The sequence below is a fragment of the Drosophila persimilis genome, unplaced genomic scaffold, assembly GCF_003286085.1.
Source record: "Drosophila persimilis strain 14011-0111.01,24,50 unplaced genomic scaffold, DperRS2 tig00000002-arrow-pilon, whole genome shotgun sequence".
Taxonomy (NCBI): Eukaryota; Metazoa; Arthropoda; class Insecta; order Diptera; family Drosophilidae; genus Drosophila; species Drosophila persimilis.
In genome coordinates this window covers 19546473-19573330 of record NW_020825289.1, presented here as the reverse complement: position 1 = coordinate 19573330, position 26858 = coordinate 19546473, and the positions used below count along the sequence as shown (strand labels likewise).

Genomic DNA, 26858 nt, shown 5'->3' with positions numbered 1-26858 from the left:
CGCTTCCTAATCAGAGATATACTTTTCGAATCCCAGCCCCCGTCCACTCCAACCCCGCCCCTTCCTGGCTGAGGCTCACGTGGCGGCAACTGCTTTAAAATGCAAATTTTCCTCTGCTAATAAAAGTGCTACTCATATGCGTGGAAGATTTCCCAAGTGCACGGCGGCCAAAGGGAAGCCCATCACGCACGTCCGACTCGGAAAAACTACTCGGGGTGGGTCTTGTCTGGGGGTTTCGTCGGGGGTTTGCCAATTTTCGCGATAATCACACAACTAATTTGCATAGAACACCGAGACCACCAGCAAATCTAGGCTAATCAAATCAGCCAAAACGAACAAACTCAATTTGCGGGTGCAAATACTTGTACTTCTGCATATATATTCGAATACCCTATTTGATTGCTTTCTTGGCAGAGGGTTGATTGAATGTGCGATTGGTTTGGCACCTTCAAGCCCTCCTTTCCGTCCTTCTTTCTTTAACCAAACTACAGGGGTTTCCAACCGCCATCGAAGAGCATTCAGTCGTCGTCTGACACATTCCATTTGGTCCCTCGGGTGCCCCAGAGATTCCTAGGCACATAATAAGACTCGCCTTCATTTGTTATTGCTTTGATGGGACTATGCAAATCTCGGCTTATGAAATTCTGTGTCTACTTACCCTGGCATTAGATTTCACAAACATTTCAGCAGCACATTTGGTTGCGGCAAAGCCAACCAGACCTGAAAAAAGTCAACAGTAAAATAAATTAGAAAAACAAAATTCGAAATTTGCCAAAAAAAATGTCACGGCGACCTGGCGAGCCCGTCGAGGATGTTGAAGCTGTTGTGCCTCTGGAAGCGGTGGGATCTTCAGCGACTGCTGCCAATGTCGAGACCTGGAACCCGGAGAAGGCTTGTAAGTTTTGCAGGGACCTGCAGGACAACGAGGTGCAGACCTTGCACTACCTGGGCCTGCCGTACGTGGTCCTGGCCCGGCGACCCCGGCTCCGGGTAAAGGTGCCCCTGTCCACCATCAACTACGAGATCGGCCAGTGGGTGGGCATTGCCATGCAGCTGCTCTTCACCTGCCCGTCCAACTATCCCATGCAGCGGCCCCTCGTGGAGATCGTGGAGAAGCGCAACGTGTCGATCGCGCTGGAATGGGCGCTGCACGAGGAGATTGTCCAGAGTCTGGATCAGCATATAGGCCTGCAGATGATAGCACCGGTGACCATACGCCTGCAGACTCTGCTCAACAGCCAGCGATTGGGACAGCCAGCCACGATGCCCTAAATCTAAAGTCCTTCTGTTCGCGTGCAACGTGCAACATGCCAGCTCCAGTACGAGGCAAACACACACGGCTATCCAAATGCGGCTTATTGAAACTAGAAAAGACCAGATCTACACACTATACACACATATGGCAAAATATATAAATATAAGTGGGATTTTTGTGCTAGTGCCATGGACGGTGGTATCGGTGGATCCCCGGCCAAAGGACACGCCCGGCTTGGCCAGTAGATCTGTGTGGCTATAGATTATAGATATATGAACTTGGTACTGGCTCTCTCTCCCACATCCTTTCTGGGCGTCCTGCAATTACGTGCACAAACATATTTGTACTCCCGCTGGCGCAGAATGGCACGAAAAATAAAAGGAGCCTTCGCACCTCACGCAGCAATACGTGACTTTTGGCCTTGACTGACGGATGGCACTCCTGAAGTGCCCCGAAATTCGGTGCGTGTGTGTGTGTGTGTGCAACACTTGGCCGAATGTTAACACGTGCCCCAGTCACAGCCAGGAGAGGAATCATTAATTGGGCAGTCAGGCAGGAGGCGTCTGCGATGCATTAACTTATCTTTTATGCGCGTGCCAAAGCACTCGCCATCGCTCGCAGGTCCATTTGCTGGGATACCGGCTTTGGCATGTTCACATATCCTTCCTGCGGAGCAGTGCAAATGAAATTTGTTGCCCAAAAAAAAAAATAGTGCACGTTGCAACACATCGAACAGCCAGCCAGAGGACGGGAGGAGTGGCTGGGGGAGGGGCGGGGGAAGCTAGTCAGACTCCTTGGGGCGTTTCCTGTTGATCCTTAAGCATATAAGAACGTCCTGCCATGCCATGCCGGATGTCTCTGGGTAATTTAGATAGCTGCAGCGGCGCTCCGTTGCTCCAACTTGCATAATGTCACTTTCAAAGTGTCGCAGTTCAAAGGACATGCACTCACAGGACCCCACAGAACAGGCGGCAGACATGTTAAAGCTGTGCGATAAGCATAGGGATTCTTATGAAATTCCTAATTTCAGGCCAAAGCTGAGAAGGGTGTCTGAGTCCTCCTCCTCCTTTCGATAGTCTCTTCTGCTTTTTTTCTGTTTTTTCGGGTGGGGTAAGCAAACTTTAAGTCCACATCCCTTTTTAATGTGACTGTGTATGCCCGAAGGATTTGTGCGTAATGAAAAACTGTCACGCCACAGGACCACGTCGAAGGACGACAACGACAACGACGACGACGACGGCGACAACCAGGATGAGCCTAAGCCATCGCAGGTACGAGCGGGTATATGGCAGAAATTGAAAAGCGCTATCCGGTAGCCGGTAGAGGGGAGCCAGAGCCCAAGGAGCATTAAAATGGCAAATTTGTGTGCACTGTCAATGGCAGGACGCACAGATAGGACACAGTCAGGGCAGGGCATGCAGGACATTTATGGGCGACAGACAGCAACGACAAGGACATAAAAGCGGCGTCGCCTGCGTGATAAGCGCATAAATCAGCCATGGAACAAGTCCCAAATCATACACCCATAACCCCTATACCGTTGGTAAAGGCTTTAAAGCTGGATATCCTGGCAAGCCCCACCCCATAACGGTCGATATGTTCCCCTTTCCTGGACGGGGGCGTTTATTCATTTCTCAATTAATTGTTGCTCATTTCGGAACAGGATGGCCAAGGGTCAAGGAACTGCTGGCCGCCATAAATCCCCGTGTTTTGCAGGGCAAAACAGCAGACGCGAATTGAATTCCTGATATGGCAGAACCTCGGCAGAGGTCGAATGACTGTCCTTCAGCGTCCCCCTCCCCCTCTTGTCTGGAGCTCATTGCTTATGCTCGAACACGAAACAAATTCAAATTACAAATTATGTTTTCGTCATTGGTGCGCTTTACGAGGAAACCCATCCCCATCCCCATCCCCATCCCCAAATCCCGAATGACATTTTCTGGGGCAGGGAATGGATGGAAAGTACATGTTAATGCTGATCCCCGTTGTGGCCAGTGTCCGCGCGGTGTCAACTATTTAGTTTCCGGTTTTAAGTTCCAGCCATAAACCCGGAATTATGTGTCCGCTTTTATGGCTTCTAGCGGCGTCCTTCTCCGTCTCCGTCTCCATCTCCGACTGCGACCCTGGACCGGGCTTCATTGTTTCTTAATAATCCAGAGAGAGAGAGAGAGAGAGAGAGAGAGCGAACCGAGTCCTCCGAGTGCACACGTCTTCACATTAACAATGTTTATGGGGCCCAGACAGTGTTTCCAAGTCGAGAAGTAGTCCAGGGGACCGCCTAGTTGCATGCCACACATATTTCCGTTGCGTTGCAGTCATAAATGCGCTTAATTGGCAATTTTTGTGTAAGCGTGTTGAAATTTTATACCCCGCCACCAGCCTTCGGCGCACTCGCCCCATTCGACCCACCAAAACGTTGCAGTCATAAATAGAAGATATGTTCCAGAAGTGTGAGGTCTGTGTTTATGCCCCTGCGACAGAGTGGAGTCCAGCCCCTGCTTTTATGGGTCATGCATGAATTTGCCGGGATTTATATGTGGTCTACATGACCTGGATTCTGATACGGCCGTCCAATGGGCTAATCAAATGATATTCGGTAGCCACAGCGAATGAATTGGTCCAACCACAAATGAACATAATTTTATTTGCTTAATCTACAATTTTACTCACACCATAATTTAGTTTGGGGCTTGCCATAGAGAGTCGTTAGAGCACATCTGTGGGCAGGGCAGGTGGGAGAGAGAGAGAGAACACACTATAGAACACTCAATTCACATGGAATTTAGAGGGACTTTGGGGGATTTAGCAGGGTGGGGGGGGGGTAGCCTTACCCAGCTCTTCGGCAGCCATGGTCGCTTCCATTTTCCGCTTCAGCTTCCTGACCATCTGGTCCATCATGTCCTTGGCCCTGGTAACAATCGAAAGGATAAACTGGGTGCCTCGATTCAGCCGCCTTATGCGACGGAACTCCTCCTGCATTTTGATCTCGAACATATCGGGGAAATTCATCTTCGCCTTGAGAGTTATTTTGGGCAACAGATGGGGATACATATCGGTGTAGGTGAAGATCAACTTGCATCCAATGCGAGGATCTTTAGTGGCCACCTGGTCGTAGTTGGAGGAGCACACGGTGACCTCCAGCTTGAGGGTGGGCTGGCTCTGAAGCACCACAGTGCGAAAGCCGAGCAAGCCGATGGCATGAAATTCCGAGTTGCGGATCGACTCGATTAGCACCTCAATGGACTCTGAATTCATGGTTTGAAATACCAACTGGAGAGAGAACTGAATAAACTGAACTGAATAAGACCTTTAGCCACGCTCTGACAGCTAGAACAAAAGCCATTTGATAGGGCTCCCACGACAATGCTTCTCCGGCACTCGTTGGCGTTGGCCATGTTCCGGCTGGCACTGATCTTTGGGCTGTATCTTCCCCTATATTCCCCTATCTCTGGCAGTTCCATCTGCGGCAGGAACGAGGTGCAGGTAGCCTGTGGCAATCCCTGCCCCAAGTCCTGTTATCCCCAACGTTGTGTGGACGTCTTGTGCTATGGCCGTTGCAACTGCATCGGTGGATACAGACGGGTTAACAAGTACCAGGGGCCCTGTGTCCTTCCCAGCGAGTGTGGAAGGTATCCCATGTGGGAGATACACAAGCAAACGACCAACAAAGGAAGGAGCAAACGTATTCAGTTCCAGCACCAACCAATTAACACACAGCGCCAGCAGAGACATCTCAAAGACCGAAGAAATAAGACTACAAAAATAAATCCAAGATCAGTTAAGGAGCCAGGCAACTATGCGGATCTGTGGACGACTCCAAGGGATACTATGGCTTACGATTACTTCGATCTCAAGCACAAATTCGTCTTTGAAGAAATGACAACAAGGAAGCGTTCCAAGCCCTCAACAACATCGAAGCCAGCCACGACTGAGAGCCCCTTTATGGATCTGTGGGCGACTCCAAGGGATGCGGAGGCCTATCATCTCTTCGATCACAAGCCTCCATGGGACTTTGGTGATATGACGACTAAAAGGCATGCCAAACCCCTAACAACACCGAAGCCAGCCACGACTGAGAGCCCCTTTATCCAAGAACATATTCAACGATAAGACAATACCTGCATGAGGCTACCGGAGCTACATAAACAAATAGAAACTATAATGAAATATGAAAATCCATGGACTCTTAAGGACTTTAAACTACCATCGGTTGTACATAAAATCAATCTTCAAAAACATCTCTAAGAAATCCGCATAGAGGCGTATGTTCTGGCCTTTTTGTACTCGGTTTTCGGATAGTCAGTAGAGGACTTAGAGGGTTTTCCTGAGGGTAAGGGGCCATACTGCATTGCTTGCTCGTTAATTCTTTGGCTTTGAGTTTCTCGAAGAACTCCATTCATAGGCTGACTGGAAGTGTAAATTGAAGATATCCTGGATGCGACAACAAGCAAAACAATGCGGCAAAAGGCACGCATTCCGTTAGTCTTAGCCGCCTCAGGACCCCCAGACCTTTGCCCTTCCATATTCTATTAAAATTGCCTGTCATTGCCGTTGCTGGCATCGTTATTGTCCGCCCTTGGCCTGGCTGGTTCCTGTTTGGGCCCTGCCATGGCCCTTTCTGCCTCCATTTTTGGGATGTCTGCCATCCCGGCTTAGTCCCTTGGACGACTGCGACGTTGTCTTCTGGCAGAACCATTATTCTTCCACAACGTGCATTATATTATCCTTTGGCTGGAAGGCATTTGTATGCTGGTCCAGGGCGCGAATTGCATTTGGGATTGGTTGGGCTTCGGGTGGGTTTCGGGTGGCTATAGGAATGGCCTTTCAGCTGTCGTCACTGCAATTTGTATTGCCGCCGTTGTCGGCGGCGGTGGCAGTGGCGGTGGCGGTGGCGGTGGCGGCTACGACGGTGGCGTCTGTAACTTGTTTTTTATTGGTTTTCTCGTTTTAAATTTCAATTTGGCGCCTGGCCCCCTGTAAGCAAGATGTATGTACAAGACGCCAGCACCGGCCTCCGCCCAGGAGTCATTCCCCATCCCCCTCCCCACCCCCACTCCCCGATTTTGCCGCACTGCAGAACATATGTTGACAGCGTCAGGTGCGCCAACGAGGGGCGATTTATATGCGTCAGCGTGCCAGGTTGACAGTTTCAAGGTGCCGGGAGTTTCTGCTGCTGTCTTGACTGCTAACTGAACTGTCATTCAGATGGGAGCTGCTGCTGCTGCTGCCACCCAACCCCCTTTCAATGTTATTATGCCATTAGGGGTTACAGGTTATAAGGGGGAGGGCCGGGGGTTAGCACATTTTACATCGCATTTAACCCAAAACATGCCACTTAACAGAGAGCATTTATCAATGGGCTCTGCCTCGCGCACTCAGACACATACACATACACAGGCGTGAGAGGGGGAGGAAGAGAGGAAGAGCATTTCCCTAACCCTACGTGATTCGCACCCCTCGCATTATCAGCCATCAGGCATCATCATCCCATACGTGTTAACCTCTCCACTCGCCCACCCACACTCCACTTTCGTTCCCTTATGACACTGCATTCTGTGTGCGATTATCAAGCGTTGCCGTTGCCGTTTCCGTTTCCGTTGCTCGGCTCGTTTTGTGGCTTACGGCCATGCCCCAAAAATTACATGCCTTTGTTTTTTATCTAACGCCAGGCGGCATTATGCCTAACCCGGGGTCTTAAGGGTCTGCTCTTACTCACTGCCACTCTATGGCTGCGTCCGTGTCTGTGAAACGTGTCCCGAGTCCGGGTCTGATTCCGATAGTCCTGGTCCTGGGCGTGGGCCTGGCCGTGGGCGTGGGCGTAATTCGATCTATTATCAGTTGTCATCGTCGGCAAATTCACACATTCGCATAGGCATTTGTCGTTTTGCTTGATTTGTGCCACAAAATGGCCACAGTGGTAGCCGATCAGAGCAATCCTGGCGCCAAATTTCATTGAAAGCCTTTTGCGACTCTCACAAATTGAAATGGTTAAGCTGTTGTTGTTGAAACATTGCTGTTTCGTGGTGAAATTAGTATGGGGCTGCTATATCATTTCAGGGATCATCTGGCTCGAGTCCCTAGCTCTCGCCTGGATATCCTTCTTGCAGATCCGTAAGCACTGCTCCTGATTTTTGTTAGTTCCACAGCTACTGCTGTTGTTGTTCCCCCAGAATACAGTGGCCTCTACGCTCTAGTGACCTTTCTGCATTTCACGAAGCTCTTCAACTCCATCATCTTGTTATATGGGCTCCTTAATGTGAGGATCCTTACGTCTAACACTTTTGGCCTTGTTGGTACTCCTTCCCTGCTCTTCACCAGGAAAAACGTGCACTCGTGGCCATCTTCCTCATGACGATTTGTGTGTGTTTAACAATTTTTCTTGTCCACTGTGTGATTTTCGCCACCATGACCCCCCCGATTGAGGGCTTGGAGACCGGCCATTACATTGCTATGCCCGTATACTTTGGTAAGAGATCACACGACTATCACATGACTATACATATCCTCGAATCTGATTACCCTCTTAGTTATATACGCCTACTTCTTGTGGGTGATATACTCGTACTACATTTATACCCGGGATCCACCGCCTCACGTGAGTTCCACATCCATTGAGTTTGCCGAAGTGGTTGATGCTCGATAATCGCTAAGGTGATAATGATACGAATAAAGTGCGTCTGTCTTCCCATAGTCCCAACCTTTTTTCTAGCCTTTGGCTCCACTGTGCCACAGCGCAGCATACAATACTTGTCCTTACCGTTACCGTCCCCAAAGAGAGCACATTGTTTCACGTACCATTTCGCAGCTGAAGTTTGAACTTTTTCAAGCACTGAGCAACCGAAAAGAAGTAAACGAATTCGCAAATCCGTTGAGGAGCCCTGCAGATGCTGGATGGATAGGAATAGGGATAGGAATGGCGATGGCGATGGAGATGTGTGAGATGTGTGCCCGATGCGTGCCTAAGTGTTGCATTTACATGCGATGGCAATACAATTTGGATGTGCTGTTGGGTGAATGGAGATGGGGGTGTGTGGGGGGGGCACAACAACTGGCATTGAGGCGTGAATTGGATACGCACAAACCCAATGGAGCAGCAGGATGGCAGGATGGGAAGATTGGAAGATGAGAAGATGAGGAGGACTCAGATGAGCCCTGTCTGTGTGTGGGGCATATTAAGCAAGAATTAGCAACAGTTGTACCAGTGTCTCTCTGTGTGTGTGTGTGTGTGTGTGTGTGAGTTCCATTTCCGAATATGTCAAGTTAATTTAATGTTGCATGAACAGTGCCTGACGGTGGCGGTGGCGGTAGGGGTTGGACTATCTCATGGTGCCAGCTGCCCGGCCATCATGTGTTGCCAGCCTACGTGCAATAATTTGTGCAATTACTTGGCAAATTTGTGCCGTCCTCGTTGTGGAGGGATGTGCCACTACCACACTTCCACTCTGCCACTCTGCCACTCTCCTCCCGCTGCGACGTGCCTCGGAACCAACGGGGAAAAAAATGCAAATAAATTATGCCTCAAGGCATTTTACAATTCTATTCTTTTTATTTTTTTTTTCCTCCCAATTTTGTGTGTGTGTTTGTGCCTTGTCTTTGCTTATTTTTTTCCCTTATTTTTTGTCGAGTTCGAAATTATGCATTTAGTTGGGAAAAACATGTGGAGCATGTGGAACAAACTACGTGAGGGGCATAGCTAAAACGAGGGAATCGCCCGACAGCCAATGGCCCAGAAATATTGAAATATTTACTCACCATAGGGAGCCCCCACCCACTCCGCCGCCCACTCTGCCAGCTATGGGTCTGGTCTTTCCTCTTCGAAGCTGTGCAATTTTTCAGAGCAGCGCTTTTTGGCTCATAAAAATGTCAAATCGTTTACATACACGTCACTTCTGTGACAACTACTTGACAGACATTAATACACTTAAGCTGCCTGGCAAGAACACGGCATTATCCTTTAGCCAGAGTCCCTGTAGAGCGCAAACGACGGCGATGGCGGCATGCCAGCATAAATGACATAATATAATAAAGCAACAGCGAAAGGCAGGCGTAGCGAAGGGGAGGAAGCCTTCAAGCCGTGGATGCGGATGTGGAAGGAGCAGTGGAAAAAGTGGAAAAGAACAACAAAAATTTGCTTAGACAGCAAATCATGACGAGATAGACTCTCCTGCCACCCACTCCCCCACTCCCCACTCCCACTCTGCTCTGCCTCTTTGTTTGCCACTCGCTCTCTCTCCTGCTCTCCTGCTCTCCCGCTTTCATGGTCGCGGCTATCTGTCCTGAGAGCGATCTCTGGGAGTGCCTAACCTTGTGATATTTTGGCTTACACTCCCACTCTTCTTCACCACTGCCTTGGCTTCATTACTCTTCTGTGTGGCCCCCATCCTGGGCTCCCTCGCCCTCTCCCTCTTCCTCTCCGCAGCACATGTCAAGAGAGTCGCGTGTTTTTTGTCGTTGCCCTCGGAACAAATTGCTTTTGTGCAAATTTTGTCACATCTCAAGCACAAACACATGGGGCTAGACTCCCCCTGCCCCTGGCCCAACGCCACACCACCCCACTACTTCTTAGCTTCATTAGTGGATTTTTGTTGCTGCACTTTGCCTTTGAGCTTTTCCGGAGAAGGCTGGGAACTGCACTATGGAAACATCTTCCACATACAAAAATATGAATTTTATTTTGGCAATCATCTGACCGGATAATCAGTGACCGGCCTGAAACAGTTTATGATTGGTTTTTGATGGAAACCGACTTACAGTGGTTGGAAACGAGCGAATCGGTGGATATATAAATTTCCCCTTTCATGCGAAATAAAAAAGTTTCTTAATATAATTTGAAGACTCTCTAAAATTCCTTTAAAGATATTTTTCTAGAGCATACTCTTAGGAGGGCATTAAATTAATTTCATGATTGCCAAAAAACATATTAAACTTTACAAAATCCCAATATTTTCCAAAGATACCTTATATATTTGCATATCAAATATATCTCTGACATTTCTGTTAGCTTTTCCGACGTTTGTATAGGAACAATCCGGAATGCATGTGCTGGGAGTGGAACGAGCCAGCTTACTCAATTTTCCAGCAATATGATGTTGCTTTTTCAGCACACACTTTGCACCATCTTGAGCAGCTCATAGTCGGATCCTGGACTATGGTTCATTAGATTCCCCCCAGCCATGACTTGACATGTACGAGCTTGCATGGATGGGGCCGTCATAAATTCCAAATAAATAGATTTGTCAACCATTTTTCGGTGGCTGCCACACACACACACACACACACACTTTGTACCGCATGGACTTCCTTGTGTGTGGTTTTGTGGCGAAAAAGATGAAAAGCTATTTACATTCTGCTGCAAGGACGACGACACGACAAGGGACTGGGGTTCTGATGGGGCCTGGGAGTGGCCACTGCAAAGGCAATTTATCATGAATATTTGTCAAGGAACTGCAGCAAACACTTATTTTATGCTCGGACAAACAACGCAAGACACACGGCACCACAAAAGAAGGAGTCTATTGGCTACGAAATAACTTAGTTTTATTCCTATACACGTTTATCTATGGTCTAGAGTTGTGAGTGGATGGGGAATAGGATTCAGGATTGAGGATTCAGGATTCAGGATTCAGGATGATCTCTACAAGTACTGCCATATCAGCCAGATGGCCAGACCGACTCCCAGCACCAGATCCATGGGCAGGCTGAAGGTGTTCCGTTGCGCGTGCTCGTTGCGGGCAATTTCGATGATCTTGTGGGTGGCGTGCAGCCACTGCTTCACCACAGACGCCTCGGCGGCCACAAAGGAGTACTCCTCCCGCTTGCCACTGCCACTGGCACCGCTGCCCGGCTTGTCCTTGTCCTGCTGCTTGACCAGCAGATTGATGATCTTGTTGGCATTGGACGCGGTCAGCTCCAGCGGTCGCTGCAGCTCCACGTGCTCCCAGTGGTAGTGCTGGCGGTAGGCGAGTCGCTTCTTGCGCACCTCGGTGCACACCAGGCACCGGTCGAAGAGGAAGATCTTGGCGCGGTATTTCTTGCGCGTGGGAAAGTGCTGGGCATCGAACTCTGTGGCACGTCGGAAGTTTCCCAGTTGCAGGAGATCCAGGTATGAAACGATAGATAAACGTTAGAGATGAAGACCAATTGAATCCATGGAATCCATTAGTTACCTCATTCAGCTCATCTATGTTGGGTATCTCCTCGGCCTGATTGACCACATCCAGAGCACGTCGCATACGCGTCTCCAATTTGCAAACGGCGGTCAGCACGGGCTTGCAGCTGATTCCACTCTTGTAGAATTCCTGCCACAGAAGAAGATCCATTATTATATGATCTGGATAAAGAATTCCAGTCTCTTACCGATATGAATTGCTGCAACAGCAATGGATATCTGGTCAGTCTTTGTATGGGCTGCACAAGGAAGCTATCGATGCCCAGCTTGTCTTTTATCGTGGTTTGATAGGCCTAGAGAGCAATCAGATACTAGAAATAGTAATCAGTGGATTTAATCTGTACCGAAGGCTTACCTGCAGCCATTCGCGATGATCCTGACGCAGCTGCATGGAAGACTTCTTGCCCATGGTGAAGCTCACGTAGCAGTAGAAGTTGTTTTTCTGGAAGAATTCATCAGAACAGAATGGTTTACAAAAGCGAAGCCAACTTAAACTAAGGTAATCCCCACCTTGGCCGTACCAGCCCCACCAGATCGTTTTTAAGAATGTGTTTACTGAGCTTTGGCCGGCCATGCGCTGCCATTTCGCTTGAGGCTCGGGTTTCTCTATAGATATGTATATGTATATGCCCTACACATATGTATGTATGTATGTATGTACTTCCCTGCCTGCTGGCTAAATCATAATTTTTTGAGCATTTAAGTCACGTAACCCGAGACCCCTAGAAGAGGAGGGGGGGGCTGGGGAAACCCGTGGCAAAGCTAGAGCCAAAATTTGGCATTCCTGTCGGTATCTCGGACCAATGCCATGCAAATGCTGTGGCCCAAACCGAAGCCAGCAAGCAAACTGCAAACTGCAAAGAAAATTGGTTGGCCAACGATTTCCTTTCCATTTTAATTTCATTAGCCTCGCCCTCCCTACCAGTCCGAATCAGAGCTGTGATTCCAGAGCTCAGATGATGTGGTGGTAATCACCCCTCCGTCCCTCAGGAGTGGGGCTCTGTTTTGAATGTCTAATGCGGCTGGCTTAGTCGGACAAATTGTCTGGCGGCGCAAGGTGACAATTTATTTTTGCATTTGACTAAATTTTCTTTGCATGAACAATCTCCCCTTCGTTGGGTGGATGCATTCCCCTCGAGCACAGTCATTTGTCTCGTGAATATACAATATCTGCACTATAAATAGATTGTACTAACGCTAATAAAGCTGACACAAATGCTAAGCGATTTGATGAGCAGATGGCAGAAGACCCACAATGTGCTCTCGTGTGGCACACATCAGCAAATGTTGATCTCAAAATCGATTGCATCAGAGTCAGGCCAGACCCCTCAAATCGGTTCGAGAGCAATCAGAATGTTGTAAAACATTTAATTGATTTTGAGTTGGTGGTGGATTCGATTCGATTTTGTTCGATTTGAGGGTGAGAGAAATCGCTCAGATCGACACGCTTGTCACTTGGTGCTCTGTTCTGACCATTTAAAGCCGATTAATAAATGAAGGCCAAGCTATTTACGGAGAGATCTCCGGCATCCTCTGGCATCAGTGGGACTCGTGTCCAAATATCGAGTCAACAGGTCTGGCCGGACAAGGCCTCTTCAGCCACACAATCAAATCGGGTCAGAACTAATCGATCCGGCAATTATACATATGTGAAAAGCCTCATTAATTTGCTCGAGGGGGAATTTCTGGTTTTCACAAATGAAATTTTATATTTATCAACAAGCTCTTTCGCGTCTTCTTTTGTTTATCCAATATGCTGCCAAGACAAGCAGGAAGCGGGAAGCGGAGAGCGGAGAGCGAGAGGAAGGGGCAACATTTAGAAAATATGTATGCACAATATTATACCGAGTATAAACAAAATTTTGGTACATTTTTATTATATATTTAGCAACGATTTCGTTGCCTCTTGTCCTGTGACTCAGAAACGTTTGGCAAGAGAGGCACGAAGAACACAGAGTGGAGTGCAAAGGGGGCTCTTCCTTAGCATAAATCAGCTCCCAGGGGCTTAGCATGTCTGTTCGGCATTAAGCCAAATCCTCGGGGAGCTTGTCGTGGCTCAAAGAATGTTACCTGCTTTGGGAGCAGATTTTCAGTTGCTTTTTCTCAGCTCTTTTTTTTTTGGGGCTTCTCGGAACTTGCAGATGACATAAGAGAATTGCGTCCGAATTGCCATGTATTCCAGCAGACAATTTCAATTTAAATTGATCGCTTGAGTTGTCAACACTTAACTCGGCCTCGCCGCCACATGGCCGCCAGGCCATAGAACATGTAGAAATCTTTCCAAAAAAAACCACAGAAATACGCCTAACGAGATCTACAGAAGTGTAGCTCAGGTTCAATTGCGATTTCTTGAGCTATATCTCGACATTTTCATACTCTCGCATAAAGCCCCATAAGTAACGATATATATACTATATATATTCTCTATCAGTGTCAACAAGCTATAGATAACTGAGCTATATAACTTATAGAAGGGACAACGATTCTGCAAGAGTATCTAAAGCTTCGCCACGTGCATATGTATGTATGTATGTGTTCCGCCCAAGCCCCAGACAGACGCTAAAAAGCTGTGTAGTTGCCTCTCTTTCGATCACTTTGACTGCGAACCGATGACGTCAGCTGCCGGCGAACCGAGCGACGGGAAAAAAGTTTTGTGTTTTTAAACAATTTCCAACTGATTTTCGTTAACGACAATGTTCTTGGGTTCTATTTGGCTTTATCATTACCATGTTCCTGCGATTACTTCAATCTTATCAGGGGACTTCACTAAGCCCACCCATTCGTCATTCAGTAAATAATTATACTTAAGTGTTTCTTTTGTGTTTTTTTCATTAATTCACTTTTAACCACGACCACGGCATACGAATGAGCTGGGCCCTCCGACAACTTCGTGACACACTATTCTTGACGCCGGAGGTGTCAATCAAAAGCCCTATTAACGAATAAAATAACTCAAATATTTCGTTAATTGAAATTGTCAGAGAGTTTATGCAACCGCAATTTGCATAACCCACAACTAAACGGCCGCTGAACGCTGCTTAATATGCATTAATTCACGAGTTTCTCTCTAAAAATACAATGTGCAAAAAATAACTTGGTATATGGCACTCATATGTAGAACCGAGAAACCGTCACTCAGCGGCATGGCAATCGCAGGTGTCGCCACCAAAGAGCACCAACAAAATAAACATTAATACATTTTGTCTTGAATAAATATTTGAAATTGAGTTTTTAGCTTTCGAGAGCCTACGGAAAACAAAAGAATTTTTGATCGATTGCCCGAATCGGGGTGTCGGAACCTGTCCAACGGCTACTTGGCAAGCGACACGAGTCTAATGGTTAATGGACCCAGCCCAACCCACGCAGGGGAGTGCCGTGCCCGTGGCCGTGCCTCTTCTTAGTTCCTACTCACCTCAAAGTGCCCGGCAAACTCATCAAAGAGACCCTTCAGATCGCGCTGATTGCGCAACATCAGCGGTAGAATCTCCCTCTCGTGTAGCTCCAAGATCTCGGAGACGTTGCCCAGGAGTAGCTGCTGGCGCTGCTCGCCGCGGAGGCCTTCGGGCAGGTCCTCGACGGTCGCCAGGTGTCCATAGTTGGCCAGACCCTTCTTCAGATTGTTCACATAGTTGACCTCCGTCTGGATGAGCTCGTCGATGATGAAGCTGATCTTCCGCGAGGCGTAGATTTCGGTTTGATCGCAGGGAAACAGATTCTCCAGCGACAGTGTGTCCTCGTCCTCGTGGCTGCTCGGAGTGGATGGGCGAATTATTTATAGGCGACTGTGAGCGGAAGTGGGAGTGGCAGTGGGAGTGGGTTGGATCCGGGGTGGGGGTTGTGGTTGTACTTACTACTCATCGCCCAGAGTCTCGAAACTGAGCGTGTGTGAGAGGAAACCATTGTGTGTTCGGTATGTTGGAGATGAGTTGGCGGCTGCCGTGGTCGCTGTCGTTGCTGAGGTGTAGATGGAGCTCAATGAGATGCCACTGCAACAGAAATGGAAGCACAAGAACAGGAAGCCGTGAATGGGGGAACACTCAAATGGGGACTGATAATGAATCGTAGATAAGCTAGGGGAACCTTCTTCCACACACCCATATCCTCCATAAAGATATAAAGTTCAATCTTAAAACAACATCCCTCGTTAATTATAGAATTCTTTATTGATTGCTATGTGGAGTATCCGATTCAAATGAACGTTTATCATGCAAGTCATGTCTGGATCAACAATGAACAATGATTACCATGAAATGCTTTAAAACAAAACCCGAAAGTCATAAATCCCAATAACGCATACGTTATCTTATCACGTAAGCACAAAGTCGTAGTGGGACACATGCCAAAGGTCAAACATATACATCAGATGTAGGGACAGTCGAAACGAACGAACAACTGTCTGATGAAGAGGTGTGGTACCGAAAGAGACCATAAGCTTTGACCTACCTATCACTATCCAGCAGACTTGTTTGCTTCTCCAGCTTGCCATTTTTGTTGGGTTTGGGTGGAGTCGTCAATATCGAACTAACGGGTGAACTGGGCGCCTCTTCAGTCCGACATTCCTTCGCCACGGCTGTGTCAACCACATCGATTGTCTTGCCACTCGTATTATCGTCCAGTATGTGCAAATAGACATTCAACACTTGCACTATCACAATCGCGAGGAATGTCAGGGCAACGGATATCACATCGAACCAGTTGAACAACTCCATACTGAGGATTTTAGGCACTGTTCTTTATGGGCTTTCGCTTCGAAGGAATCGAGTTCGATGCATTTCGATAAGAAAACGCGAAAAACACTAGTCCGATTCCGATTCCGATTCTGTAGTCGCCGTGTCCAGTCCGTTCCGAATCACACGAGAAAATCAAATGTGGCGAGCTAAGCGCTCGTCAAGCTGGCTGGCAAAAGCTTCGGCCGAAAGCTCACTCTCCATCGACTGATCGTTCTCTTTCTTTGTGGTTCTCTTTTGCACGCGAATTTGTTTGTAAACATCGAAAGCCATTCGAAACTGTGAAAAGTGCTTCGGCGGCCAACAATGGATGGAAATAAATCAGGGTCTGCAACACTTTTGCTTTCATCATGGATTTATGACCGCCCCAATAATGCGATTTGATCCACTGCCATTCGATATTTGCATACCAATTAGGGAGCTTTGGTTAATGGCCCCGTAATAACTGTAATTACTGCCACCAGCCATACCGTACCATGTCATACCATATAATCATAAAGTTTGATTCCCCCTTGAACTTTGTTGGCTGGTCTGCGATGTGATATGCAGAGAGTGAGAGAGCGAACTGGTTGGGTTTTGGTGACATTCCAAGTGGGTCCATAAATCAAAGCTCGAATAGTTTTCGGACCTATCTCAAAGGTTTAGGAGCTTTTCCCTTCTATACTTCGCATTCCTCTCTGGCACTGACCGTTTCCCATCATATCATCATCATCGTGATCCCGTGAGAGTTTTGTGGCGATGATCTCACAAAGATCATTCGGAAACGACTATTATATTGCCGTCACTGATGTCGTTTTGCATTTGCGAATTTCACAAATCAACTTGTTCACGTTATATTGTTTTTATTGTTTATTAGCCACAATTGATTTTTTAGACAATACGCGAGACAGACACACTCCCCTACTCTACCCATCCAATTAAAATCAAAAGAATTCCGTGATGAGGCAACAGCAAAAAAAAAGCGAGGAATTTTATAAATAAACGGCGAACATTTCAGGGAGATTTTGATGAGCAGCAATCCCCATGCCCAATGATGAAGATCGCCCCGGGGCAAACAATACTAATAATTGTTTATAATTCTTATTTTATTTATATACGCCATTTGTTTATTTATATACATTTTCGTAGTGATGTCACAAGGCGGTGCAAGTGCCAGCCAGAAACAAGTTGTTGGCCGTGTGGCGTGGCGTATCATTAACAATCTTGTTAAGAGCGATGTGCCAGTTGGACGGTGGAGGGGTGGAGGGGTGGAGGGGTAGTGCCAACAGCTGTCCCACGTCTGACTCTCATGACAAAGCCAATGGCGTGCGACCAACCGACCTTCCATGATGGATTCGTTTGTTTCGACGACTCTGAGGCGTGTGATTCTGCTCTGCGAAAGTGGAAGGAAGCTGCTGATATTTTTGTAAAATATTGTGTAAATTATTTTCCCCCAATTAAGAGCAATGTACCTGATCAAGAGTCAGACAGATAATCGGTCGGAAGAGTGTCTTTGAAGTTGTTTCTAGTTAGCGATTAGCGACATCTACAATATCACAATTTTGTTCTTTCAGTTCCACTTTATTGATACAATTTTCCACTATAGCTTGACTAAAACATAATTCATAGTCGATATTCACATAAAATAATCAAATCTTAATTATTTAGGCACCAGAGAACAACGACAACAAACTGACAGTCGCCTTGCGACATCAATAGTATTACGAATTTAATTAAACTACTAAACTTAGAACAAAATATTTGGTGATTTAGCTTTCAACTTGAAATGTTTTTTGTTTCGGTTTTCCATTTGTGTTTTCCATTTGGCTTGCAACAAAAACGAACACGAATTTGAAAGAACATTCAATGATAACTTGGCTTGGCTGATTGCCCAGTGGGCCCCTGCCCGCGGCAGGTCCGGACTGGAAGGTGCTCTCTACCGAGCACCGATCTATAACTGCCGGTCTCCCATAACCCGATATTGCTCCGATCGGTTTGCTAAGTGCCATATCCCGCAGTGGCTTTGGGGCGTTGTCTACGAGTTGGCATACCAAGTGCTGCGATTGCTGGCCGTCTCCTCGTCCGGCTTGGGCATTATCCATATGTTGCCGATGCCGCTGTCGGTGCTGAAGCGGTTGGAGTCGCGGTAGAGCGAGAAACTGGGCGGCTTCCGATGCAGGTGATCGTTCTCGCGGCCGTATAGCTCATGCAGCTTCTGGCGCTCCTCGTTGGCGTAGTTGTTGATCATGTCCCGTATGAGGTCCAGCCAGTGCGAGATCTGGGCCGGATCCGCGGTGAATTCGCACTCCTGCTGCTTGCGGCGCTCGTAATAGAGCGTGAACGACTTGGTCTTGGCCGAGATGCCAATGTGCTCGCAGGGATAGCGGCCGTGGAAGAGCAGCTGCTTGCCCTTGATCTCCGTGTAGATGATGCACTTGTCGAATATGAAGACCTTGGCCCGGTAGCTGCGCTTCTGTTTGCAATCGAAGATCTGGAACTCGTTCACCTTGCGAAACTTGCCCTGGTAGAAGACATTGAACTGCAATCAAAGAGCGGCAATTAGATATGATTTGATGGGGCCAGCGGAACGGGAGAGCACGACCCTCACCTCGTGGCAGCCCACAATGTCGTTAATGATCTCCGACTCGTTTGTGGTGGTCAGCAGGGTGCGCAGTCGCTTCTCCAGGCGACAGCAGGACTCAATGAGCGGCTTCATCACAATGTCGCGGTTCTTGAAGAAGGTCTAAAAGAGGGATTCAACGATATATCTAGTTCACGGAGTGACGCGACGAATTCCACTCACATTGATGAACTGCGTCAAGAGGAGGGGATAGCGGGCCATACGCTGGATGGGCTGCACCAGGAAGCTATTGATGCCCAGCTTATCGTCGCGTTCCAGGCGTATGTTCTGCAGAAGCAAAGAACGGGGGGATACGGTAATTAGGTAAGACGAACTCACGAAAGTAATGGTCAACTTACGGTGAAATAGTTTTTGTAGAGATCACAGAGTTTCAATGAATTCTGCTTGTTCATGGTGAAGATGACGTACCCATAGAAGCAGTTTTGCTAAACAAAATACAGGAAAACGTTAGAGTTCGGTGATTGAGAGATCTGTGGCCAAAACCTACATCCAGTAGCTGCAGGAATTCGTCGAACAACCGCTTCAGATCACGTTTGTTGCGCTGCAGCATCGGCAAGAACTCATCGCGATGGAACTCCGCAATCTGTTCGATATTGCCGAAGAGATCGTACTTCTTGCCACGGAGACCCTGCGGCAGATCTTTGCGCTGAAAGATGTTGCCATAGTTCTCGATGCCCGTGTACAGATTGTTCACATAAGCCTCCTCCGTCTTGACCAGCTCCTCCAGAATGGGATGCACGCACTTGTCGCTCTTATCCCGCAGCTCGATTTCCACTTCCTCCTCCCTGAAAGACATGAATGAAAGCTGTATAAAGAACAGATCGCGGGAGAGGCTCGCGATCAATACTCACTCGTCCTTGGGCTGATAGAGCGAGTGAAATTTGCCAACGAGATGCTGATTTGTTGTCCCAATGATTTCAGTCTTTCGTCTCGGCGTGGAGCGATAGTTTCTGTGGAGAATTGTGTGTCTTGAGTGCTCGTTATCTACCATGTACATATGTTTATCAGCCAAAAACAACAACGGCAGAGTGTGGTAGCTACGCAGATAAACCCCCCAAAGCTTCTATGTGAGTCACCGGCAGAGGGACTACTGATAAGCGCCCCGTGGCCACCCACCCTTATGCAACTGAAGAAGCGAATGATAGTACGCGAACATATTTACATGAGGCATGACTCAGACTGGGATCTAGTCGGACTTATAAATATGCCGCAGGATCGTCTTTTTAGAGTCAAAGATTTCCAGAGCGCTTTCGAGTGCCTGCCAAATGGCCGTAACGCAGTACAGCATGAAGTCCAGCTGCATGATGAGGAACCAGGAGAGCATGATGAGCATGAACATGGCCAGGGCAGTCACTATGAAGCCCGTCAGCTAGAACACATGAAAAACTTTCGAAAGCTGGCAAATAGGCTCAAGACGACTGTTTCGATGGTAAGTACTGACCCCCTCCGCACAGCTCTCCATCACCGGCATCGAGATTGAGGACGCCCTTTGCCATTGATAAAACGAATCACTTGTCAGTCTCTTCGGCGTGGGTTCCATATCCTCTGTGGACGTAGAATCGGCCATAGTCACATTGCTCTTCTGAGAAGTTCTCACAAGCGAATTTCTCTGACTGCTTGTCAGCTCCTTCTCGCTCCTTCTCCGCTCGTACACATCTTCCTTTAGAAGCACCTCATTCGCGTTCTCGTCCTCGTCCTCGTCGTCCGCATCCTCGTCCGCGTCCTCGTCGGCGTCGGCGTTGGGATAGGTGGTTTTCGCCAAGGGTACTGACTCATCCGCCTTCTCCTTCAGCTCCTCTTCTTTCGTTTTGTGCTTTCTTCTCGATGGGAATGGATCGTCCCTGGTCCCCGTTGCCATGGACACGTTCCTCCTCAACGTCTGTTGATCCTGCTCTACTTTCTGCACCTCCTCTACCATTATCGAAGTCTCTTTTCCATCCTCCGTCACATGCTGCCCCTCGGTGGGGTCGGGTTCGCTTCGTGCCGGCTCCTGTGGCGCCTCCTCCTTCTTTGGACCATTCATGTTCTAGGTGCAGCTGCTTTGGGCCAACCGATTCCCAAAGATACATTTTACAAATTTTGACACATTTCCCAAAAGTAAATACCCTCTGGAATGACTTCTCGGCCACAGCAAGCTGCTAGGCCAGTTGGCAGCACCCCTTTTGCGGGCATTTCCAGCTAGCGGCAAACCGGTTAGCGAAAAGTGCTCCAAAACTTAATTAACACTTTGCCAATTAAGCCTCGTCGGCGATGCACGAATGCATTGAATGCCTGCGGTTATATGGCTAAACTCGCATAATTGGATTCTGACACCAAAAAGGAAGCTCAACGACCGCGAAATCTACTTAATCAACACTGTGGAAGGCTGCCCTGCCCAGATGGCCCTCGGTGTCTGGCAGGGCCAAGGAAACATAGAAAACTCTCTCTGGTGCAACTATCTCTGTCCCCCTCATGTTCTGTTTATCACTCACCTTGGAAAGTCCTGATCATTGCGCATTTGCAGCGGCAATGTGTGGCTCGCCGCTGGTTGATCGACGCTGATCGAACGCTGCACCTGCTGGCTACTCGACTCATCTTCGGGATCTACGGCATGGCTGGGCAAGACCTCGGAGGCGCTCTCGGCGAGTACGTACTCCCTGGTTGCATGTGGATCCGTTTCAAAGTCCGATATCTGGTCCACTTCGTCCTCGGAACGCACCTCGCTAATGCTGCTATTCGTGGTGCCGGGAGTGCTGGGTATGGAGCTGCTCCGACTGCCGGCCAGACCAGGAAGGCGGATGCGTCGCGGTGGTGTGGCCGGGGGCGTCCTATGCTCCCCCGCATGGTCCTCGAATGACGGACGGCGGCGATTCTCGAGCAACTTCAGGCTATGTCTCTCCTGGCGCAGGTATCCAATGGTCGTCTTCAGCGTCTCGAAGCGCTGCACCTTTTGCCGGACATCGAGCCACGCGGGATCTGGCGTTGTGGGTGTCATGGGTGTCTGGGGCGCGCTCTCGCCCTCCACCTCTACCTCGGGCTCGCGCAATTTGAGCAGTGAGCGACGCTGGAACGCACTCTCCGTATCGGAGTTGACCGAGTAGGAGAGCTGGAATGAGCTGGAGCTGCTGCTCACGGCACTGTCGCGTTGTCTGGCACCGTCGGCGTCCATGTTGGTACTGGGGTGGCGCTCCTGCTCCGCCGCCTGCTGGCTGATGCGGCGACGAGAGTTGCGCTTGTTGAAGTTTCGGTTGCTGAGATTGCGCTCGCGACGGAACGGCAGCGGACTGAGATCGGGGTCGGCCATTTTTGGTTTCTTTCGTTGCCTGGTTGGTGCGGGAGAGGGCGCGGGCGCGGCAGTGGGTCTCTGATAAGACTTATCGTAATTGCTTTATTTCTTTATGTCCGTACGTACTCTCTTTACTTGTCCGTTACTCTCTTAGCTGGAATTATCACAATTTAATAGCCTTGGGGGGGTTTTTTTTGGTGAGTAAATTTGAATTCGCCCGCTACTCTCCAGCGGAATTCAGCATTTATTACGGGCTATTTACTTTTGTTTTTTGTCATCGTTTCCACCGCAACGACAGTGTACATATAGTTGTATATATTTTTTATCTTATTTTGTCTTTTTTCTTGTTTTTTTTTCGTGCTGAAATACGTATTCGTATCTCTCCTGTGTGTCTGTTTCGCGATTTTGCCTTTGCCTTTGCCTTTGCTTTTGATTCTTATTTCGTTGCTTTATTGCGCTGCAAAAGGGAAATGAAAGTCGTAATTAAAGCCATTTATCGCTCAATTATTTTAAATAAATAACAAATTTGAGTCTAGAGAAGAACTCGCAATTAGACATGTACATGTACTTGGGGGGAAACTGAACAGTCACTCGAGGGCTGTACGTGAGCGCATCAAGAATGAGAAGGGAAGGGATTAACGAGGCGTTAAGCAGACGATCGACACTTCGCTGACTTATCGATTAGTGTTGCACAACGTGTAAATTATCCTGTGCATTCAAACGTAAAAAATGTCATTCGTCATTCTGAAGGAAGGGGAACTTTTGGTACCAGCCTCAAAGCAAATCATTTCAGACCTATGATTATCATTTCTTTCCCACAAGGCATTCAGGAAGCGTATACACCCTATGATTATACAAAAAACTGTACAAAAAAGAGCTGTCCCGCTGAATCCAAACGATAATCGCCTTTAAGCATGTGCATATGTATAGGTTTGCTCAAAGTTTAACTATAAGATACAAGCGATTTACTTATATCTATATTTAGATGACAAATGACGTCAAGTTGTCGGAGGTTCGTGGCAGAGACGGACAGACAGATCGGCAGAGCGACAGTGGGAAAGAGAAAGACAGGTAGACCGCTATATGCATAGTCGTAGTCTCGTAGTCACACATTCTGTTGGCTGGTAGTTAATTATGTGTGACGCTGACTTTGTTGCTTTATTGCTATGGAATGGCAAAAACAAGTACAAAGCGACTGAAACCGCAATTGAGGCACGACAAAAAGCAAATGAAGAGCGAACGGGCTGATACGAGCGTATAGGAGGAAGTACGGCGTTCCCTTCCCTTCCACAAAAGAAAGTCACTAAAATGCCATCTTTCAATTCCGGAATCGACTCGGATTTGAATGGGCTCCACATTGGCCCTTTTCTCCCCATCAATGTTGCCTGGGAATTGTCAGTTCTACCCACCTATTCCCATTCCATTCGTACAACTCGCAGTGAATAGACAGACTAGTTTTACCATAGTTTTTCTCGATATTTTTGAACAAAAATTTTGGTATCGAGTAAATAATTTTCTGTATGTCATAATGGAGGACAAAAAGATAGAAAACATTTTCGCCTTACTCAAAGCTCTAGGCAGGCCTGGCTCCTGTAACAAAATTACCCTCGCCTTCGCCAAGAACGAGAACCTGACAATCAACCAATTACCCCAAGTGCGTAGCCTCGTCGACCTTCGCCCTGGCTTGACCCAGAGTGACCAACACGGACTCGTCACCGAACTGCCTAAAAGATTATTCTCTGATGATGATAAATTAAAATGAGGTATTGACGCCACCCAATCACACTCTTGAACTTGAGTTCTCTTCCGCTACTAGCCGGACCTTTCGGCTTCCACCCTTTTGGGACAAACAAAATTATTGCAATTTATTGTAATCGTGTCCAGCATTAAATATAACATTCAGCCGTGATTGAGGCCCACACTCATACATACATATATGTATATCATTTATGACCCATTTTGATAAACAGATAGTGACAGTCGGCGCATCAGTGTCCTATCGCTCCTTGCCAACAATCTAATCGGAGGGAAAATAGTTATCTAGAGGTTATACCATGGCGATCTCTCGCTTAATTGAACCGCTTCCAGGTGCCAGAGTAGTGGCAGAGAGAGTGTTCCCCTCAGGTAATACATCTTCCACCTGTTGCCCAATGGCCGAGACTATTCTTATCTTCACTTACTCACTCTAAAGGTCTCTACTTTATAGAACTGGATACGTAGTTTGATAGGACTAGGTCAAAGTCGGTTAAAGAGTTATTTCCCATTCATAATCGGTTCACTTTTTTCTTTATGCAGTCGAGGGGATTTTTCAACACTTATTTATAGATCTCTTAACTGGTTATAGCCGCCTAATTGGGCATTTAGTGTCGTCGCATGCAAGTTCCATTGTGTTCTGAGTCTGACTACCCAGCGGCCGCAACTGATTGGAAAGGTGTATAGGATTGCTGATTATTTGGGCAACTGGAATAAACTGGTAGGTAGCTTGAGGCTTAGCACTTATCAATGTACCCGATTTGAAGAACATTTCTACAGTTAATTGACTATATAATGATTTATTGAACAAAGGTTTATTGGATTGCTTTGAGTGCAAGGTGGTCGAGTAGCCTTTTCTCTATACGTCTGCGTACCTCTACCTCTATCTCGTTTTGCCCAATCTCTGAATACTCGTAAGTTTTAGAACTATTTCCAGGAATATCCGGTGCTCTTCTTGATAATCGTAAATGGTGGGATATCTAAATGATTCTTATCAATTGAAAAGATATGGAAATGTAGAGTACGAGTAAAGAAACCTTGAATGGAGCTGCAATTTAATGATGGGCTTTCGCCCACCATTACTCGTACATTTCTCTCTGCCAACCAAACGACGAGAGCAAATGTTCTCCAGGTGTTTTTTTGTGCGATCACTGCTGTTTAGTCAGCCGATAACAATGATACAAATAATGAACAAAAAGCAAACACGATAATAGCTAAAAGTGGGAAAAACTCGCTACTGATACGGAATGGCACGGGAGAATATACATACAGAGAAAAACACAAATAAACGTATTTCAAATTATATACTCGTATGTATGTACTCGTACAAGTTTTGTAGAAATATGCGAAACAAATGGGTAATATCGAAAAATGGAGAGCTCTTCCACTATAATTTGTATACCAGTTTGATTTTCATATTTTGCACATTTCATAATTTGTGGGCACGTGTTAATGAGACAGTTTTTGTAAGCGCGTGTATGGCTCCCGTATTTCGATAGCGTTGTTCGAGTCTCAGATCCGCATTTTCGTATTCGCATTCAATCGTTTTTGACACTTACATGATGAGGGGCTCCAAGCGGTTATGGTCGGTTTATGGCTTGTATGTATGGGGAGCTATCGGATACTTTGTGTTAGTTTAAGGTCACGGGTTCGGCGAAGCAGACGCGGCGTATACGCAATATTTACAATGGCGCTGCTCTGACACGCTCGACTGGTAACAGTTCTTGACGCGGTTGACAGACAGAGACAGAGACGGCGACGATCTCTGACGCAGCGATAAACGATGAACGGTAAACGCAAAAAAGACAAACGACAGACAGGGGAACGTTCGCTCACCTGTGCATTTGATTTCGCACTGTGGAGTGGCCGCGTCGCCGACATTCGCAGTGCAGCAGAGCAGCGTGTGCGAGCGGCGGCACTGACTCTCTTTTGATCGGCGTCGGCTGCTCTCTCTGCCAGTTGGCACGGTCTCGCTCCCCCACTCTCTCTCTTTCTGTCTGTATCTCTCTCTGTTTTAACTGTTTGCTTTTGCGAGTTAGTTATAATAATTTGTATGGCTCGCTTTTTATTATTATTTAGATTGCGATTGCAGCCCAGACTCTGTGCTCTCTCGCTCCCTCTCGTGGGGCCTAGCGGTCTTTCCGTTCATTCTGTGTCGCATTTTCCACAGCAAACTATTGTGATAAAATGTGAGTTTGTTCCACTGCCTGGCCCGACTGCAGCACGCTTTTCTGTTGTTGCTGCATTTGTGCAATGTCAGTGCTGTGGAGGCGGCACAAATTCCAAATTAGTCTATGCCAAGCAGCTCTCCAAAGTCCCCGCGGGCCGCAGGGGATTGGAAAGAAGGGATTTGCGCCTGTGGAGACATCTCCTATAGCCCGTTGTTGCAATTATTTCACAGGAAAAGTATGAATCAAACCCTAACAACTCCCACTGACTGAAGCGTAATGATAGTTTCACGCAGATACTTTTACAAGATCGAAATGGAATCAGACAGGAAGAGCTATCTCCTGATAACGAAATAGTTTATAACTTTATAGAATCGACCCGGAAACGTTTTCACTGCGCTGTAAAATACGAGGCATACCAATAAAATAATTCACGATCAAATAGAACATATGCTTGGCCGTTAAGTCTCGCCAACTTTCTTCTTAATTTCTCACTCGACTGTGCGCTCGCACCTCTTTCAACGTGTTTGAAATTTCTGCCTTATCGGAAATGATTGTCGTATCTTATCGGGCCGGGTTTTCACGCTGCTCTCAGGTTCCCCAATCGAAAACGCCAACACACGGCGCAGTATACAGTCTCAGTCGCACTAAAGTCGCACCAATTGGCCATTTGTCATGGAGTTCAGCTCGATTTGAGCCCTGTCTACGCTTTCTGGGGGGTTCTTTGTTGGTCTTTTGGTTCAGTTTTCAGAGACTACTATTTTCTGCTTATCTTTGCACATTTTCGAACGTACTTCAACGAAAAGTTCCCAAATAAAAGTCAGTCCGCCCCGACACTGCCTTGGTTGGGGGGAGTCCCACGCGATTGCACACACTTAAATATTTTCGGGTAGAACTCAAAGT

At 47.4% G+C, this 26858-nt stretch overlaps 4 protein-coding genes and 1 long non-coding RNA gene across 7 annotated transcripts; 2 read left to right on the top strand and 3 right to left on the bottom strand.

The window, feature by feature from the left end:
• Positions 1-735: 735 nt before the first annotated feature.
• On the top strand, positions 736-1640 carry LOC6592316. The gene has a single exon (XM_002017539.2). It carries the CDS (start codon positions 781-783, stop codon positions 1270-1272), a length of 492 nt encoding a protein of 163 aa, XP_002017575.1. The 5' UTR covers positions 736-780; the 3' UTR covers positions 1273-1640.
• Positions 1641-3865: 2225 nt separating this feature from the next.
• Positions 3866-4525, bottom strand: LOC6592391. Its single transcript, XM_026986421.1, has 2 exons — positions 4087-4525; positions 3866-3972 (listed from the first exon to the last, which is right to left on the bottom strand). Exons 1-2 carry the CDS (start codon positions 4508-4510, stop codon positions 3962-3964), a joined length of 435 nt encoding a protein of 144 aa, XP_026842222.1. The 5' UTR covers positions 4511-4525; the 3' UTR covers positions 3866-3961.
• A 2775-nt stretch (positions 4526-7300) lies between these two features.
• Positions 7301-7935, top strand: LOC113565201. Its single transcript, XR_003408519.1, has 4 exons — positions 7301-7366; positions 7426-7511; positions 7574-7721; positions 7783-7935. It is a non-coding gene; the product is annotated as an uncharacterized LOC113565201 (long non-coding RNA).
• A 2835-nt stretch (positions 7936-10770) lies between these two features.
• Positions 10771-16255, bottom strand: LOC6592393 (kalirin). Of its 2 annotated transcripts, XM_002017542.2 has the most exons (7): positions 15867-16255; positions 15275-15409; positions 14836-15169; positions 11779-11865; positions 11612-11716; positions 11422-11553; positions 10771-11357 (listed from the first exon to the last, which is right to left on the bottom strand). In XM_002017542.2, exons 1-7 carry the CDS (start codon positions 16130-16132, stop codon positions 10890-10892), a joined length of 1527 nt encoding a protein of 508 aa, XP_002017578.1. In that variant the 5' UTR covers positions 16133-16255; the 3' UTR covers positions 10771-10889. The 2 variants fall into 2 exon arrangements, with proteins under 2 accessions (XP_002017578.1, XP_026842220.1); XM_026986419.1 differs by lacking the exon at positions 15275-15409.
• Positions 16256-17699: 1444 nt separating this feature from the next.
• LOC6592394 (triple functional domain protein) lies at positions 17700-25610 on the bottom strand. Of its 2 annotated transcripts, XM_002017543.2 has the most exons (8): positions 25347-25610; positions 21242-22492; positions 19622-19720; positions 19258-19555; positions 19109-19195; positions 18933-19037; positions 18738-18872; positions 17700-18668 (listed from the first exon to the last, which is right to left on the bottom strand). In XM_002017543.2, the coding sequence occupies exons 2-8, from the start codon at positions 22051-22053 to the stop codon at positions 18165-18167; spliced, it is 2040 nt and encodes a 679-aa protein (XP_002017579.2). In that variant the 5' UTR covers positions 22054-22492; positions 25347-25610; the 3' UTR covers positions 17700-18164. The 2 variants fall into 2 exon arrangements, with proteins under 2 accessions (XP_002017579.2, XP_026841616.1); XM_026985815.1 differs by lacking the exons at positions 21242-22492; positions 25347-25610 and adding an exon at positions 19933-20094.
• Between the last annotated feature and the right edge of the window lie 1248 nt (positions 25611-26858).